The 15,409-nt window shown below is 64.4% G+C and overlaps 1 protein-coding gene across 1 annotated transcript in view; it reads right to left on the bottom strand.

Moving 5' to 3' along the window:
• Window positions 1-15,409, bottom strand: part of PARVB (parvin beta) — a 73,862-nt gene that overhangs the window by 12,329 nt on the left and 46,124 nt on the right. The window contains exons 4-8 of the mRNA XM_080662951.1: window positions 13,980-14,082; window positions 12,653-12,793; window positions 8,082-8,197; window positions 4,568-4,626; window positions 2,964-2,983 (exon numbers count right to left, since the gene is read on the bottom strand). Coding sequence (XP_080519077.1) covers window positions 2,964-2,983; window positions 4,568-4,626; window positions 8,082-8,197; window positions 12,653-12,793; window positions 13,980-14,082 — 439 coding nt within the window. The remainder of the gene's footprint in view (window positions 1-2,963; window positions 2,984-4,567; window positions 4,627-8,081; window positions 8,198-12,652; window positions 12,794-13,979; window positions 14,083-15,409) is intronic.

The following is a 15,409-nucleotide window of genomic DNA, read 5'->3' as shown; positions in this document are numbered from 1 at the left end:
CCACCCGCAGGGACGTCTCCTTTGGTCCAGACGAGGTTGTTTCTGTTTTTTGTTTTTTGTGTTGGAAGATTTGCCCACAGCCCTGAATTCCTGGCTGCTCTTAAGGAGCTGGGAGCTGGTGCAACACTCCCCTGTGGCATCAACCAGCCGCCTGTGGACACGGAGTGTGGGCTGGACACAGACCCCACCACGCCCACTGCCCCCCAACAGAGGCCGACGGACAGCACTCTATTGCAGCCACTTCCCTCTCCCATGCTATCAGCCTGGTCCCTAGAGGCATCCAAGGTCAAGGCCCAAGGACATGGGTGGGGCGGGGGGGGGGGCTGGGTCCACAGGGTGGGGAGCCCGGGAGGCCCCAGGAGGGGTGTGAACACTGCTCTCCTGGCAGAGGGGGGATGTGATGGGGAGGGGTCCGGAGCGGGGAGGAAAGCTTCTCCTCCCATCTCCCCCGCTCCCGGGAAGGGGCTCTGGGAAGAAGCCCAGGAGGGGGAGGGGCGCCTTGGAGACAGGCAGGCAGCAAACCGGTTGCCATGGAGACCAGGCTGCAGCTCCCCAACTCCCCTGGGGAGACAAGGGCCTCCCATCCCACCTCGGCAGAAGAGGGATGAGGTCAGGAGCGGGGGGCAGGGCGGGCGGGGCAGAGGGCACCCTCCCTCCCTGGCTCGGAGTGCTTATGTGAGAAACTGAGGCAGAGAACACGCTTCTTGGAAGCCCGGGGGGAGGGGGGAACCTCGGCCACGGAGGTCTGCCCGGTGTTCCGGAAGCTCCCGGCAATGCGGGCGAGGGAGCCTGGCTCCCGCCCACAGGACGCTTACCGTTCAGGCAGCCACGTGCGGACGGAAAGGGGGAGGGCTGGGGTCCCCACACCGCCTGGTACCCCGTGTCTGCCCACGTGGCAGGGCCCCAGGTGAGTACCACTGATGTGAGGAGCAGAGCCGTGAGTAAAGGTGCGGGGGGCAGAGGGTGGCCACTCGGGACAGGGGGTCAGGGAGGGCCCTGGATAAGCGGCGTCTGAGGGAGAGCGGAGGAGCTGAGCGAGTGAGCCATGGGGGGACGTGGAGGGAGAGGTCCCGGGCGCAGAGAGGGAGCCACGGTGGGCCGGCGCGCAGGGGAGCGAAGAGGCCAGAGCGGAGGGGAGGGGTGTGGCTGCAGGACCTTAAGGGCCACCGCTAGGACCGTGGCTTTGTCTTAAAACGAGGTGAGGGGTGGTGAGGAGAAGAGCGAGGGGGGAAGGGGTGCGTTAGAACGCCCGGCCCCAATGACAGTACAGAGGAACCCAGGAGAGGGCTGAGCGGGGCTGAGGGCACCCTCCGCCCGAGGCTGCGCCTGGGTAACCAGGAGACCCGGCGCGTGCGTCAGCGCAGCCACCAGGGACCAACTAATTGCCTGCCACCCACGAATGGCCTGCTGGCATCGCACACGCACGCGGAGCCTGCGGAGGAATGAGGCCAACCGGCTGCTGCGCGCAGCGCCCTGCCTGCCCCCACACGCCCTCCCTGCGCTCGCGGCACAGCGGCATCCCCCAGGCCCTCTGTCCACCGAGGGGGCGCACAGCCCCCAAGTCCCCCCGCCTCCAACCAGGCCCGTCCCCGACACGGAAGTGGCACAGAAAACCACAGACCACAGTTCACAACGCCCGAGGGTCCCACCCGTCACCTCTGCGCCTCCACCATCCACCGGCCCGGGCTCTCCATGCAGGAAGGACAGGGAGGCCACGGGAGGGTGCATGCGCCCCAGACGGGTCTCCACCCCAACACGGGGCAGGGCCAGGCTGCCCACGATGCCAGTCTCCTGGGGCGTCCTGCGTGGGCCCCCAGGGGCTGTACTGCCCACAGCTGTCCGGCGCCCTCAGCAGCTGGACTCGGCACCCACCCTTTAAATTATTCATAAAAACGTCAGCAAGCCCTGCCCTGCTGCTTAGAACACAGTGGAGACGGGACTTCCCGGCCCGTTTCACGGCCCAAATACGACAGCTCAGGACCCCAGGCTGCTGCCTCTCCTCACGTCCAGGCCTTGGAGGATCAAGAGCTCTGTTCCCACGGGAGCCTGATGCGCCCCAGGCCCCCACGGGAACCCAGGGCTACGAGCCAGGGGGCCACGCCGGGGGACGGCCCCCCAGCTCCGGGCCAGCTTCCATTCGGGTCCACTTTTCCTTCTAACAGCCACGCTCCCCACCCCGCTCGCTGGAGAACACGGCATTCGGGGTCGATGCTCCCCGCAAAGCAGTGAGCCCCGCTCAGGTGCCGCTGGGTTGACCCGCTGCCGCACGCTGCCCCGTTACCCGCCATCGCTCGCTGAGGGGACGATGGGGTCGTGGGGCTGAAGCAGGGCGGGAACAGAATGCAAACTCACAGGATCCATGGCCCCACGGGAAGAGCGGGGGCCGGCCCAGTGGGCACACACTCATCAGCTCACGGGAGCCGCTCAGCAGCCGCCGCCGAACCCACGTCACCGGCGAGGACCAGAGAGGGCAAGGAGCGGGCCGGAGGGCGCCCCGCGGGGCCCGGAGCCCAGGCTGCCGACCCCAAGGAATCCGCTGAGCTGAAGGTTTTGGGGTGAAAGACTAGGCGTTCACCCCATGAAGACAGCCTCTGGGCGAACGGGGCTCCGTGTAGGAGCCACACCCCGCCCTCCCCTTGTCCTGGTTTCTGCTCCGTCTCAGTCCCTGTGGTGAGAGCGCGTGCTGCCCAGACACCCCGTCCTCCTGCCGCCCAGACTCCCCGTCCTCCTGCCGCCCAGACTCCCCGTCCTCCTGCCGCCCAGACTCCCCGTCCTCCTGCCGCCCAGACTCCCCGTCCTCCTGCCGCCCAGACTCCCCGTCCTCCTGCCGCCCAGACTCCCTGTCCTCCTGCCACCAGACACGCCCCGTCCTCCTGCCACCAGACACGCCCCACCCCTGGCCGCTCCCAGCCCAGCGCCCTGCAGCCCAGACCCCGACCCGCACCCGGCGCTGGGTTACTTACCAAACCGGCCCATCATCTGCCTGCGAACAAGAAACAGAGAGAGAGACACGTCAGAGAGACACGTCCGAGGGGTCGCTCACCCGCAGCCATGCCCGATGGGGGCGATGGGGGGACTCGAAATCAGGCGGGAATGCCCACCGACGGCTGTTTATAAAGCATGGCCACGTGGGGATACACCCTGCCCCGCAGGAAATCATCGGTATCTAAACCGCCCTTTCATCACGGGAGGGGTCAATCCTGGGAGGGGTCCCCGTGGAGCACGTGCCGGAAGCTCGGCCTCCCGGGCAGCCCTGGACGGCCAGCTTTACCCCCGGAACAGCTGGCCCGAGAGGCCATTTCATGAGTGAACACGACGCCCTTTCAGGGAACCCCGGGACTAAAGGATCCCCAGGAACCCAGGCCAGGCCGGAACCACAAAGGGTGGACACCCCGCTTCGCCTTCAGGATTTCTGGGGCACAAATGCACAGTCCCTTCCCGCGTGCACACCTTCCTGATAGGCAAGCGATCTTTACTTCGTCCCCCAGTCCTCTACCAGGGGTCCTCAAACTACGGCCCGCGGGCCACATGCGGCCGCCGAGGACATGGATCCGGCCCGCCGGGGGCCGCTGCCTGTCCTGCTTAGCAGCCGACGCGTCCCAGGCCCGCAGTGCGCATAGGAATTGGTTCATAGTTTTTTTTTTAAACTATAGTCCGGCCCTCCAATGGTCTGAGGGACAGGGAACTGGCCCCCTGTTTAAAAAGTTTGAGGACCCCTGATCTAGACCTAAGTCCTCAGCCTCCACCTCATTCATCAGCTATTTTGTCGAGCACCCACCACGTGCGGGCCGCGGAGACACAGACATGAACACCCTGGCCCCGTGCTCGTGACGCGAGCCGCGTGAGCCCACGTTGCCACCGACAGTGTGACAGACAGGAGGCGCTGTGGGAACTGCAGGAAGGCAGTCACTCCTGCTTGCAAACAGGGAGGGCTTCCTGTCGGAGGTGGCCGCAGAGCTGGCCCGAGAGAGGAATGGGAAGGGTGTTGAGGCTGGACGGGAGGTGAGGAGGACAGCGTAAGAAACAGAAGGCTCTCCCCTCAGACAGAGCCAGTGCGGAGGGATGAATTAACTGCGACTGCGGGTCCCTCTGAGCATCCGAACGCCCACTCCCTCCCCCTCGGCTCTCTGGAGGCCCGCCTTCCAACGCGAGGTGTGAGGAGCCTGCGGGCTTTGGGGAATAACATCAATGCTTCAGCACACCCCTCCATCCATGTTTGAAATTCCCCCTCATCTCTTCCCTCCTTCCGAGAGATTTTGAACATAATCAACTACGTTTTTATTTATTATTGTCTGTCTCATTCCACAGAAGATTTCAGGCGGCCTGTGTGCGTTCTGACACCGACGCCAGCCGTGTCTGTTCATCTTCCACTTGGGAAGAAATAACAGGTCTGGAACCCCTCATTCACATCCCAAACCAAACTGCCACCTTGCCCTTCCTCATCAAAAAGACAAGACTGAAGAACGCGTGTGGAGGCCGTGAGGCCAGGCAGACGCCTGCGTGAAATGTCGCCGCCACGGGGAGGGGAGGGACGTGCTGGCCGTCCCCGCCGCGGCCGGCCACTTACTCGGTGGTCGTGGTCAGCTCCTCCGTGACGTGGCTGGAGTGCAGCAGGCCTTCCCGCTTCTGAAAACCCCAAAACGGACAAGTGAGTACGCAGGCGCTTGGGCAGGTGGAGACGAGAGGAGGGGGGTGCGGACGGGGCCCCTGAAGCCGTGCCGACGGCCGGGCCCACGAGGCCGCCGTGGGGACCACGAAAGAGCAGAGTCGTGCAGAGATCCAAGCCCCCGAGCCTCAGGCAGAGACCCTTTTGGGGGCTGGAAGCTGTCCCCTCTCCCCCTCCCCCAGGTTCTCCACATTGCTCTGAGAGCTGGCAGCTTTGGGGGGCTTGGGAGAAACCCCGGCTCCCATGGGAACCCCTCACGCCACACCCTGCACCCGGGAGGTGAGGGACATGAGGACAGACAGGACCGTGGGGAGGCAGCCAGGGAAGTAACACATGAATAGCATGGCTGACAGGCCCCCCCCCCCCCGCCCCGGGCTGACAGGCACCCCCCCCGGAGTCGTGTCCCCTCGGAGCCCCAGAACGTGGCCTCATTTGGAAATAGGGTCTTTGCAGAAACCATCCGCGAAGAGGCCACAGTGGACCCGGTGAGTCTTCAATGCATATGGCCAGGTCCTGACCAGGAGGGACAGTGGAGACAGACAGATGGACACAGAGGAGAGAGGCCACGTGGTGACGAAGCAGACACAGGACGGATGTGCCCACAAGCCCAGGGACCCCAGGACTGAGCCAGCCACCAGCCGCCAGCCGCCAGGAGGGGGAGGCAGAGGCTCGTCCCGAGCCCTCGGAGGGAGCACGGCCTGCCCACCCCTTCATCAGGACGCCCGGCCTCCCCACGGTGAGGGAGTAAACGCCGTTGTTTTACTTTTTATTTTTTTAAAACATGTTCTTACTGATGTCAGAGACAAAGAGAGGAGGGGAGAGATAGAAGCATCCATGATGAGAGAGAATCCTGGATCGGCTGCCTCCGGCACACCCCACACTGGGGGTTGAGCCTGCAACCGGGGCATGTGCCCTGACCGGGAATCGAACCGTGACCTCCTGGCTCACAGGTCGATGCTCAACCACCGAGCCACACCGGCCGGGCACTGTCCGTGGTTTTAAAGCAGCTACTTGGTGGCATTTTGTTAGGGCAGCTCCAGGACAATGACACGTGTGTGACACATTCCCCTGGTGCCTGGCAGGTGAGGGCGTGATGGCAGGGAGACGGGGAGGCGGGGTGGGGACGGGGCTGGGGGCGGCGGGGGGAGCCTGTATGTCAAGGGACCTCAGTGGAGCTTGGCAGCCAGCTAACCCACCCCCACCGCAGGCCCCTCCTGAGCCCCTTCAAGAGGCAGGACGCTCGCTCCCTGCTGGGCAGCCCCGCGGACACCTCCCAAGACCCAAGCTCCCGTGTCCTGGGCTCAGCCTGCAGGGACTGTCCCCAGGGGCTCCTGTCCGCGACGCCCCTCTCTCGGCCCCACCCTGACTCATCTGGGGAGAGCCCCTGGGGGGCTTCAACACTGATTCACTTTCTCATCAAATGCAGGAGAGGCAGAGACCCGGGATGCCGGCCGGGACGGAGTACGGACACACGAAGCCGAGTATTTTCCAGGCGGGCAGTGTGACCTCGATTCCACGGGGAAGCACTGCAGCTCCGGGCATCCGTGACGCCCCCCGGCCACGCTGCTGGGTGGGGGTAAGCCTGGCCTCATCCTTCCTCCACCGACGGCCGACCCCTCGCCTCTCCCACCTCAACCCGCACAGCGGGGCGAGGAGGGACAGGCAGGGGCCTCGGGAAGGTGGGGGGCAGCTCTGAGCTCTGGGCATCGGGCTGAGGCCTGTGGCCAGCAGCTCCCGGGACCGCCCCGCCCCGACTTTGGCCGCGGCCCCAGGCATCCTGCCCTAACCCTGGGCGCGGAGGACGCCAGCGAGTGCTTGCCCGGGTCAGTCAAACTTTCCGCAAACCCCAACGAGTTCCTTGCAAGTGCAGGCCTGAAAGGAAATACCCCAGTTCCTGGCTGCATGGAAATACCCCAATTACTAAGTGCAGGCCCGAAAGGAAATACCCCAATTCCTGGCTGCATGGAAACACCCCAATTACTAAGTGCAGGCCCGAAAGGAAATGGGCTCTGGGTCTGACGTGTGTGGGTCTGGGAACCGTGTTCCCCGTGTCCTCAGGAGGCCTTTCCCCGCGGCCAAGACGACGTGGCCAAGACGGTGGCAGCAGGACGGTCCTGTCCCCGTCACCACTGCCGCCACAAGCATTCCTCCTCAGGAAGCAAAAGGGGCCGTGGCAGGCGACCCCCGCCCCTGCCCCCCGATGCCGGAGAAGGCACTCAGCCCTGGCTGCAGGCTCAGTCGGTTGGAACGTCGCCAACCTTGTGGGTTCCATCCCGGGTCAGGCACATACGTCAACCAATGAATGAGCGGAACAACCAGCCGATGCCTCTCTTTCACTCTCTCTCTCTCTCTCTCTCTCTCTCTCTCTCTCTCTCTCTCTGTCAATGCCCCCGGGCTGCCTTCAAATCAATCCATAAATTTTGTTCAATTTTTTTTTTTTTAAGCGAAGGGCATTCTCACCTATCAGGTCAGGGCCCAGCCCCCGGGTAAGGGAGGGGTCACGGTTTGGGGAAACACAGGATCAGCCAGAGCCTCACAGACCAGACACCACGGGCCCTGTACGTTCACAAACAAGCCCTGGCTGGCTGCTCAGTGGTTAGAGCACCAGCCTGTGGACATGAGGGTCACAGGTTCGATTCCCGGTCAGGGGTACATGCCTGGGTTGCAAGTTCAATCCCCGCCCCTGCTGGGGTGCACGTGGGAGGCAACCGGTTCATGTCTCTCCCCCCGCCGCTCTCTCTGTCTGTCTCTCTTCCTCCCTTCCACTCTCCCTAAAAATCAATGGATAAACATATCCTCAAAATATCCTCTGGTAAGGATTAAAAAATAATAAAAATAAAATAATACTCAAGACATCCGGTTCTGAGTGTCACCTCAACATTGGCAGAAGCGGCCGTTCCTGCAAGACGCCAGTGTGTGGGAAGTACCAGGCACACAGTAGGTGCTTAGTAGCCGCGACCTGGCTACTGCCAACACCAGGCCACGGAGTCTGGGCCCTCACCTGCAGGACCCGGCAGGAGAGGCAGCGCCTCCCTCAGAAGGACCGGCTCCTGGGGGACGATTCCCCAGGGGAAGCAGTGACAGGACCCGAGGGGGCGGCAGGGGGTGGGGGGGTGGCCCCAGCGCAGGAGGGAGCACCCGGCTGTCACTGGGACCTGGTGCCCCCGCCGCCTCATCCCTCTCCAGCGAGCAATAAGCCCCCCGAGAGGTCGCATCCCGCCTCGGCTCTGAGCGCAATGCATGTTCGTAAAAATGTGGGGATGAACCGCAGCTCTCCAGGCCTCCGGCTCTGCCTCCTGGATCAGTGCCACTGCTCCTGCTCCCATCGCTTCTCTCGCAGCCGCCGGGGGCGTACATGTTGTCAAGAGGGAGAAACAGATGTAGCCTCTTGGGGGCGGGTGCCCGCGATACTCACCCGCACGACCACCACCTGCACAGAGACGTGCTCGGGGAGGCGGATCGGCGCCCGGAAGTGCGTGGCCAGCGACACGAGCAGGTGCAGGATGGCCACCAGGTTCTTCCCGTGAATGGCTGGGGGGGAGGGGGGAGAGGAGCCGCTTTAGATGGTTCTATATGGCCCGTGAATGGCTGGGGGGGAGGGGGGAGAGGAGCCGCTTTAGATGGTTCTATATGGCCCGTGAATGGCTGGGGGGGAGGGGGGAGAGGAGCCACTTTAGATGGTTCTATAGGGCCCGTGATGGCTGGGGGGGAGGGGGAAGAGGAGCCGCTTTAGATGGTTCTATAGGGCCCGTGAATGGCTGGGGGGGAGGGGGGAGAGGAGCCGCTTTAGATGGTTCTATAGGGCCCGTGAATGGCTGGGGGGGAGGGGGGAGAGGAGCCACTTTAGATGTTTCTATAGGGCCCGTGAATGGGGGGGGGGAGCCGCTTTAGATGGTTCTATAGGGCCCGTGAATGGGGGGGGGGAGGGGGGAGGAGCCGCTTTAGATGGTTCTATAGGGCCCGTGAATGGCTGGGGGGGAGGGGGGAGAGGAGCCACTTTAGATGGTTCTATAGGGCCCGTGAATGGCTGGGGGGGAGGGGGGAGAGGAGCCACTTTAGATGGTTCTATAGGGCCCGTGAATGGCTGGGGGGGAGGGGGGAGAGGAGCCACTTTAGATGGTTCTATAGGGCCCGTGAATGGGGGGGGAGGGGGGAGAGGAGCCACTTTAGATGGTTCTATAGGGCCCGTGATGGCTGGGGGGGAGGGGGAAGAGGAGCCGCTTTAGATGGTTCTATAGGGACGGTGAATGGCTGGGGGGGAGGGGGGAGAGGAGCCGCTTTAGATGGTTCTATAGGGCCCGTGAATGGTTGGGGGGGAGCGGGGAGAGGAGCCGCTTTCGATGGTTCTATAGGGACCGTGAATGGCTGGGGGGAGGGGGGAGTTTAGATGGTTCTATAGGGCCCGTGAATGGGGGGGAGGGGGGAGAGGAGCCGCTTTCGATGGTTCTATAGGGCCCGTGAATGGTTGGGGGGGAGCGGGGAGAGGAGCCACTTTCGATGGTTCTATAGGGCCCGTGAATGGGGGGGGAGAGGGGAGGAGCCGCTTTCGATGGTTCTATAGGGCCCGTGAATGGTTGGGGGGGAGCGGGGAGAGGAGCCGCTTTCGATGGTTCTATAGGGCCCGTGAATGGTTGGGGGGGAGCGGGGAGAGGAGCCGCTTTCGATGGTTCTATAGGGCCCCAAGCCCGTGTCCGAGAGGCAGCATAGACGGGAGCTCAGAGAAAACCCACGGAAACCCGCGGGCCGCGGGAGAACGGAGGGCGGGGAGCGGCCCCCGGGAGCCTCGTCCTGGCTCCCCACTGTGTTCGCTCCTCCCGGCCTAAGGTGAGCTGCGTAACAGCTTTGAAAAGCCTGATGCCTCGGGCGTTTTAATGCTAAGCTAGGTTCTTCAGGGAGAGAGCTGGGTGCTGAGATGAACTGGCCGGAGCGGGAACTGAGCACAGGAGATGGCAAGACCATGAGGAAGTTCCCTGCCCCCCTGCCGGGCACTGTTCTCTGCACCAGGCCTCTGCACAGGGGCTGGGGATTCAGGGCGATGCCACGCTGGGGGCGGAAGACGAGACGCCCGCCCGCCCGCCAGGTCCCCGTGCCCTCGTCAGCCCTACTGGCTCCTCTCCAGCGTGGGGAGCGGGTGCGGCCGCTGTCAGCACTCTGCACGGGGCCTCACAGTGGACCAGGCACTCGGTGCACCGTCCACCAGGTCTGCTGGGCTCTGTCCAAGGTCTCACTGCCAAGACACCAGGGACAAAGCTCTCCGCAGCCCCAGGGAGAGCCCCAGGCCACACCCACACTGCCCTGCCCTGGCGGGGGGGGGGGGGGACGGGGGGCGGGCAGAAAGCCAGGACAAGAACATCCGGCCCCTTGGTCTGCTTCTTCCCCTCTCCCGTCTCTGTCTCGGCTGGAGGCACTGTGAGGTCGCCTATTCCTGATGCCAGCACACTCTGAGACTGAGCCTGGGCTGGCTGACCCTCCTGGGGACCTGCTCTGGGGGTCAGAGTGAGCTCACCTGGCGTGGGCGCCTTTGGTATCTGGGGCTGGGTCCCCAGCAAGAACTCCCAATTCCCCCCCGCCACCACAGCTTCTGTCTTATAACCTGAACTCCCGTCTGTGGGAACCACGCCAGAGTCGCCGGATAGCCACAGCTGATTAGGGTGTGCCGCCTTGCTGAGAGGATGCCGGGCGGCCAAGGCCACTGAGCAGGGAACCTTAACCGGAATGTCCAAGGACTGCAGGCACGTGCACAGCAAGGTCGCTGCTTAGAAAGAAGCCTCTTTGGTCTCAACTAGAGGCCCGGCGCATGAAATTTGTGCACGGGAGGGGGTGCTCAGCCAAGGCGCCCTTTCACAGTCCAGGAGCCCTCAGGGGACGTGCGGCTACATTTTTAAAAAATCACCCTGAACTTAAGTTTCTTACTAACTCCTCCTTTTACCCTCCCCTCACGCTCCCATTCCGTTTCCTCTTTTTATTTAGCTATTGTCCTGGCCTCGCCCCATTTCAGCATCCTTCTCTTTCCTGCTTTCTTTCCCGCCCTCCCTTTGACCCTCCCGCGGCCCCTCTCCCCCCCTCCCTCCCTCCTCCCTGCTTTCCCTTCATTCCCCGTGTCTGTCTCCTGCTTACTCCTCCCACCGTCCCCTCATCCGCCTTTCCCTGTGAACCTGAACCCTGATCCCTCTGTCCTTTCCTATTATTAGCCCTGCCCCTGCCCCCTGCCAGTTCACTGATTTCTCTTTTAAACCTTCCCCTTTCCTCTCTGGGACCTGCTTCCAGCCCCGCCTGAGTGCACTTTGATATGAAAGCTTCCATTCGGGGGGCGTTAACCCCCAGCCCAGGCCCAGCCCCGGCCAGGCCTTCGCCGCCCCCCCTTCCCCGGCCTCCTTGCCGCCATCCTCCTCCCATTCCCTGCCTGGACACCCCAACTTCTAATCAACAAAGTACACTTAATGTGCCACCAACCTAACCCTGGCCAGTGTCGTTGGGGTCCAGCCCTCGGGGGACGAAAGGGGTACCCTCCTTAGTGTCCGGCTCCGCCCCAGCTAAGCTGTGCCTCCCCCCCCACCAGCGTGGGGCACCCCGCCCAGGGAGGGTGGCCGAGGCCCATGGCGGCCTGGGCGCTGCAAGCACTTCTGCCGGAAGGCCTCGGACTGTCCACCCCTCCATCCCAACAGCCCGCACCAGGGGCCATCGCCCTCCTCCCACGTCTGGGTGGGGCTCCCCGCTCGCGCCGCCTGAGCCCCACCCCTCGCCTGGCGCAGCTGCTCCACCCCGCCCCGCCCCCCCCCCCCCCGTCGCCACCCCCTCCCGCATGCAGCCCCGCGTTTCCTTCCCTTTTTGACTCCTGCGTCTTTTTCTTGTTCCCTTTCTGTATTTCTGTTTCTCCTCTCAGCCTGTCTGCATGCAGGCCTGCCCCCCTCTCCCTCTCCTTTCTTATCCCCTCCTATCCATCCTATCCTACCGACCCCGGCCTCGCAGCTACCTGGGCACGGGCGTTACGTGACGGCATCCCGGACAATTTGCATATTCCTCTGTTATTAGTACAGAGAGTACCATCCGTCCACCAGCCAGTGAGCTGGGGAAGGCTGGGAGAGGTGAGCAAGGCTGCAGAGGCCACTGAGGCTGCAGCTCCGAGGGAGAGGGCAGGTCCAGGGGCAGCGTGCGGCTCCTCAGGGAACGGCTGTGGCAGCGGCCACGGCTGCTTGTGGGAGAGATGCACGCGTTTACCAGCCGGGGTGCGGCTGCCCGTGTGGGACTTGGCCGTGAAGAACTGTTTTGTCTGATGGCTTATGGCCACTGGCTCCAGCGATAGAGACTCATTTTTATACACCCACAACGTCTCATGGCTTCGCTGTCTACCACCCAGCGGCCCAAGAAGGCCCAGCCCCTGGCAGGGGGGCTCGGCCTCGACGGTTAGGGCGGTGGGCCGGGTTCGGGAAGGAACCTGCCCTGACACTCGCGTCGTCGCTGGCAGGATTCAGAAGGTACGGACGAGAACAGCTGTGCTCTTGCTGCTCTGACACCACCCTTCCTCTGAGGTCCCCACCAGGGACAACCCCACGCCACAATGAAGTTCAGGGGGGAGGGGGCCAGAGAATGGGGGTGTGACTGAGTCCCTTGTGCCTGAGCTCCTGGGTGTGGGGATGCTGGCTTCCTCCTCTCCTGGCCCCTGGCCCAAGCAGGAGTGTGAACCGGTGTGTTCATTGCAAGGTGAGACTCCATGACCAAGGACGATGCCTCACCTCCCCCTGCAGACGCCCCATCCCCTGCGGACGCCCCTCCCCCTGTGGACGCCCCTCCCCCTGCGGACGCCCCTCCCCCTGCGGACGCCCCTCCCCCTGCGGACGCCCCTCCCCCTGCAGACGCCCCTCCCCCAGCAGACGCCCCTCCCCCTGCGGACGCCCCACCCCCTGCGGACGCCCCTCCCCCTGCGGACGCCCCTCCCCCTGCGGACGCCCCTCCCCCTGCGGACGCCCCTCCCGCGGCGCCGCTCACCGTCCACCGTCCAGGGCAGCGCCCAGCCGTGGGGCCGCAGCAGCTCCTGCACGGCCTCCAGCACCGTCTGCAGCTTCTGCTTCTGCCCGATCTCCGACTGCGTCACCTCGGCCACGTTCAGCTTGCAGCCCGCCAGCGTTTCTACAGCGAGGACGGGAGCAGAGGGCAGAGTGTCAGGCAGAGCCGCAGGGTCGGCCGCCTGCTCAGTGGCCCACAAGGAGGTCCCCTCCCCACGGGTCTGGGTCCGAGGAGGAGCCCATCACCTGCCACAGCGGGGCTTGGGGGACGGTGAGCCACAGAACCCCGGGCTCCTTAGACCGCTGCTCCGGGATGGAGAGGGGCTGGGAGGTGAGGGTAGAGCCGTGCCGTCCCCTTGGGGACATTCTTTGTGCATAAAATGGACAAATGCTTCAAGGCGCAGCGGGCAGGCAAGGAGGCCGCCTGCAGGGACCACGGGATCTGCGGGGGCTGGGCCAGGACTTCCCGGCGGAAGAGGACGTGGTGCGGAGATCAAGGGCCGGGCCGGCTGCGGCCCCGCTCTCATTCCGCACCTTTGGAACCCACAGTCAGGACTCCGGGTCCCTGAGACCATCCCGTCTCCCGGGGCGCAGGGGGCAGTCCCAGGGGCCCGACAAGACCCGTCACCTCCGCTGCAGGCAGCACAGGACTATGGCCCCGCCACGGCCTGGGCGCCCGCCTTTCCCGCCGGAGGAGCCGAGGTGCAGGCTGACCCACCCCTGCGGGCGAGGCGGAGGAGCCCAGGGTTCCCTCCTTTGTCCTCATAAAGGGCTTTCTGTCTTGCAAGCGTCCCCAGCAAAGTTCTGTTGGAGGCATTTTCCCTGGAGGCGCCTGGGACACCCACATTCTCTCCCGTGACCTCCCCTCCGCCGGTTAGGAGAACACACAGACCTGGTGTCCCTGAGGTCCCGCAATCATAAACGCCCGCGGGCTCGGTTCATTCACTCACCCACCCACTCACAACACGGTGACTGAGCACCTACTGTGCGCCCGGCGCTGTCCCCGAGCGCCCCCGTGTCTCTGCTCCCCTTGGCTGTGTGCACCCAGCGCACAGCAGCTGCCGACGGTTCTGGAAGCTGTGGGTGACCCGCCGCAGCCCGTGGCTGGGAGCTCAGGTGGAACGCCCACCGGAGGACACACACGTGACCTGAAGCCCAGGGCCCCGGGCGCCACCTGGGAGCTGTGGGCTCAGGACGTGTGACCAATGCCACCACGTAGAGAACCGAGTGGCCAGCCTGGGTCGCCCTGCGCTGGGGCCCTTTGCTGGCAGTGGGGGAGGGGGCCGGGGAGCCGCCCTCCGGGGACTCACCCAGGAGCTTCTGCAGCACCTGCCCGTCGAACAGGTCCTCCTCCAGCTGCTTCACAATGATCCTGTCCTCCACCAGCACGTCGTTGATCCAGTCGATGAGAACCTGGGGGGGCGTGAGGCCAGCTCAGCAGCGTCCCAGACCGCACTTGGTGGCACCCCCCACCCCTGACCATGCTCAGCAGCGTCCCAGGACCACGCTCAGCAGCGCCCCCAGGGACCATGCTCAGCAGCGCCCCCCACGCTCAGCAGCGCCCCCCACCACGCTCAGCGCTCTCCCAGGGACCACGATCAGCAGCACCCCCCCACACACTCAGCAGTGCCCCCCGACACTCAGCAGCGCCCCCAGGAACCATGCTCAGCAGCGCCCGCCCCGCCCACGCTCAGCAGCGCCCCAGGACCACGCGGACCACGCTCAGCAGCGCCCCAGGACCACGCTCAGCAGCGCCCCAGGACCACGCTCAGCAGCGCCCCAGGACCACGCTCTGCAGCGCCCCAGGACCACGCTCAGCAGCGCCCCAGGACCACGCGGACCACGCTCAGCAGCGCCCCAGGACCACGCGGACCACGCTCAGCAGTGCCCCCCTCCCCCACGCTCAGCAGCGCCCTGGACCAGGGCAATGGTCAGAGCTGCTGCAGAAGACATGAGCTGCCGGACATTGGACATCAAGATGCCCTCGGCACAGGGGCCTGGGGGTGGGGCCAGAGGGGCTGACCCCCCCCGGCTGCCAGGGGCCCCCCGAGGGAACTCACGAGAGCCCCCTAGACGGGCCTCCTCCTGGCGGGGACTCGGGGAGGGGGGACTCTCAGCCAAAGGAGGGATGGCACCTGCTCACCATGGCGCCAGCTGGGGGTCGAATGAGTCGCTGTTAGCAGCCCTGCCCCATGCCCCCAGGCAGTCCGGGGGGGACCTAAGATGTCTGTCCCCTCCCGTCAGATACGCACCACAACAGTCTCGAACACCCGGAGCCCAACCCCAAAGCTGCAGAGAAGGGGGACCCCAAAGGGCCCCCAAGCTCTAAGCTCCTGCTCTTTCTGGCAGCTTTCTGGACACAGTCACACCCCACACCGCGCCTGCCCGTACAGTGTGCGAGCCAGCGTTTCCAGCGCACCCACAAAGCCATGCCATCGTCGCATGACCACTTGAAGGGCATCCCCACCACCCCAGAAAGAAACCCCGTACCTACCAACAGTCACTCCCCAGCCCCCGCCCCTGTTTCTTCCCGCCACTAAGCTGTCTTCCCTGCGCACAGATTGGCCTGTTCTGGACGTTTCATCCGAATGGAATCATGGACACGTGATCTTCTATGTCTGGGTGCTTTCATTTAGCGTGATGTGTTTTTTTTGTTTGTTTTGTGTCGTAGTTTTTATTGACTTCAGAGAGAGAGGAAGAGAGAGAGAGAGAGAGAGAGAGAGGGGGAGAGAGAGAGAAA

Source organism: Plecotus auritus, assembly GCF_963455305.1.
Source record: "Plecotus auritus genome assembly, chromosome: 3".
Taxonomy (NCBI): Eukaryota; Metazoa; Chordata; class Mammalia; order Chiroptera; family Vespertilionidae; genus Plecotus; species Plecotus auritus.
Note: the sequence above shows the minus strand (reverse complement) of the source record. Positions and strands in the feature narration are given on the sequence as shown.